The 1,872-nt window shown below is 49.6% G+C and overlaps 2 protein-coding genes across 2 annotated transcripts in view; both read right to left on the reverse strand.

Moving 5' to 3' along the window:
• Positions 1 to 355: 355 nt before the first annotated feature.
• Positions 356 to 1,657, reverse strand: DQ04_01801000 (hypothetical protein; the record flags this gene model as incomplete). Its single annotated transcript, XM_009311167.1, has 1 exon — positions 356 to 1,657. The coding sequence occupies one exon, from the start codon at positions 1,655 to 1,657 to the stop codon at positions 356 to 358; it is 1,302 nt and encodes a 433-aa protein (XP_009309442.1).
• Positions 1,658 to 1,776: 119 nt separating this feature from the next.
• Positions 1,777 to 1,872, reverse strand: part of DQ04_01801010 (pre-mRNA-splicing factor SYF1) — a gene marked incomplete at both ends in the record, with an annotated part of 2,481 nt that continues 2,385 nt past the window's right edge. The window contains one exon of the mRNA XM_009311168.1: positions 1,777 to 1,872. This exon is cut by the window's right edge and continues 2,385 nt beyond it. Within this exon, the coding sequence (XP_009309443.1) occupies positions 1,777 to 1,872 (96 nt within the window).

Genomic DNA, 1,872 nt, shown 5'->3' on the forward strand with positions numbered 1-1,872 from the left:
GGGCTGTTCTGTTGGGAGAGGCGCATTGCAAATCTTCTTGTCACGGACGGCGTGGAATACAACAGCGGACAACACAATAGGCTCACTGACTGCCGCAAGCAACGCGTCAAGCTCGCTTGTTATGATTCCGTTTTTTTTTCTTTTTCGTCGAGCTGCGCCACCGTGGTTGTCCGCAGTCAGAGAAACGTAGTGTGGGGTGAAGAGTATTAAAAAAAAAATTTGCGAGCAAACTACTGACAGCTGTCTCCTTGTATGAATGCTCATCGAGTTTTGTGAGTGACATTCGATGCACTGCGGTACGTACGCAAGAGCACAACTGGCAACGCATCAGCAGCGTTGCCCTTGAATGCCAATCTCACTGAGATGTGAAATTGTGTAGGTTTTTCGCATGTATATGTAAAGAGACTAGGCGGAATCCCTTCCATAGAGGTATCTTCTTTCCGTCCTCATATACCCATGATATCTCCGGCGGAGGCGTGATGTCCAAGTAACGTCTCTTCACTACCTTTACAACTTTTGAGGGGGGCACAGAAGTCCCGTATAGGGCGGCAAAGCTGTACCACTGCCCAAACGATGCCGAGTCGAAGAGAAAAGGTGGGATCCCAAGTTGCTTTGAGCTCTCCACAACACAGTTTTCCCCCTCCACATGCAGCCAAGCCGGAAGTTCCCCCACATATGCCGACCCAAAAAGCTGATAGTAATTCATCAGGTACGTCATGTCGTTGGCGTAGGGATCCTTCTTTCCAGTGACCTGGCGTCCCACGGCAAGACCGAAACTCTTCCCGCAGTCCAAAAAGTCGTTGAGATAGTCAACAAACCGCTCAATCGACGCCGCGTCCCTAATGTAAACGACTCCAGGCACAAATATATCAGCTGAAGGCGCAGTCGATGCTATGTCGTACCCACACCTAGCTATCGCCGTGACGATTCTTCTCATATTGGCGTAAATCATATTATCGTTCTCCACGTGAAGGACATGGCGTAGCCCAAATCGATTCATAACAGCGGCAACGGCGAAAAAACGCTCCGTCACGAGCTGATTAAAATGTTTATTTCCCGTAGAGCGATTCCCGCCTGGGTGCATGAAGCCTTGTATGTAAAATAGTCGCCGATATCGCTCCAGTCGCGGACTTTCTACACTACTTTTTGCAACCAGTGTTATATCAAGGTCACGCTGATATATCACTGTCTGGGGGTCCAACATGCGCGCGTCGTCCATTACGAGAAAAACCCGTGACTCATCAGACGAGTGAAAAAGGCGCCACTGCCGGATAGAATCAAAAACGTACGACTGGCCCCCAGCGCCGTAGAAACGCTCCCCAATAGCGGAGTAAATCACATCCACTCTCTCCCCATTTCTGCGCAACGCATCTCTGGGAATGTGGGAGAAATCGAAACGGGGGCTTCCATGCGTCTGGAGGAAACGTTCGCGATCACAGAATAACGGCTTCGATGGCGCTGTGCACTTCTTACCACATATACTTGACACCACGTCAAGAAATTTAATCTTCATGGCGAATCTGCTGAGTGCACAATCCACAACTGTGTGACGCAACGATTGCTCACGCGTTGGGGCGACATCATCGCCATCTGTTAGCACCAGCACTAGTATACATGCAACCACGATGACGCACAGTAGAGTCAGCCGTCCCTTCATCTTCAGATGACCATACACGACATGAAAAGGGGAAAAAGTTGCAAGAAAACAAAATGGGGGGAAGCGGAATTCTGCAGAAGAGCGGGAGGAGAAAACATAAAAGAGAACAATCGCCGCGCCTATATCACGAAAACACGGTGCGGAATTAAAAACGCATTGTGATTCCAATTAACCTGCTTCTGTGTGAGTCTCTTCCCTTCCACTCCCCCCCCCCC

The sequence above is a fragment of the Trypanosoma grayi genome (genome assembly GCF_000691245.1).
Source record: "Trypanosoma grayi strain ANR4 Tgr_180_V1, whole genome shotgun sequence".
Lineage (NCBI taxonomy): Eukaryota > Euglenozoa > Kinetoplastea > Trypanosomatida > Trypanosomatidae > Trypanosoma > Trypanosoma grayi.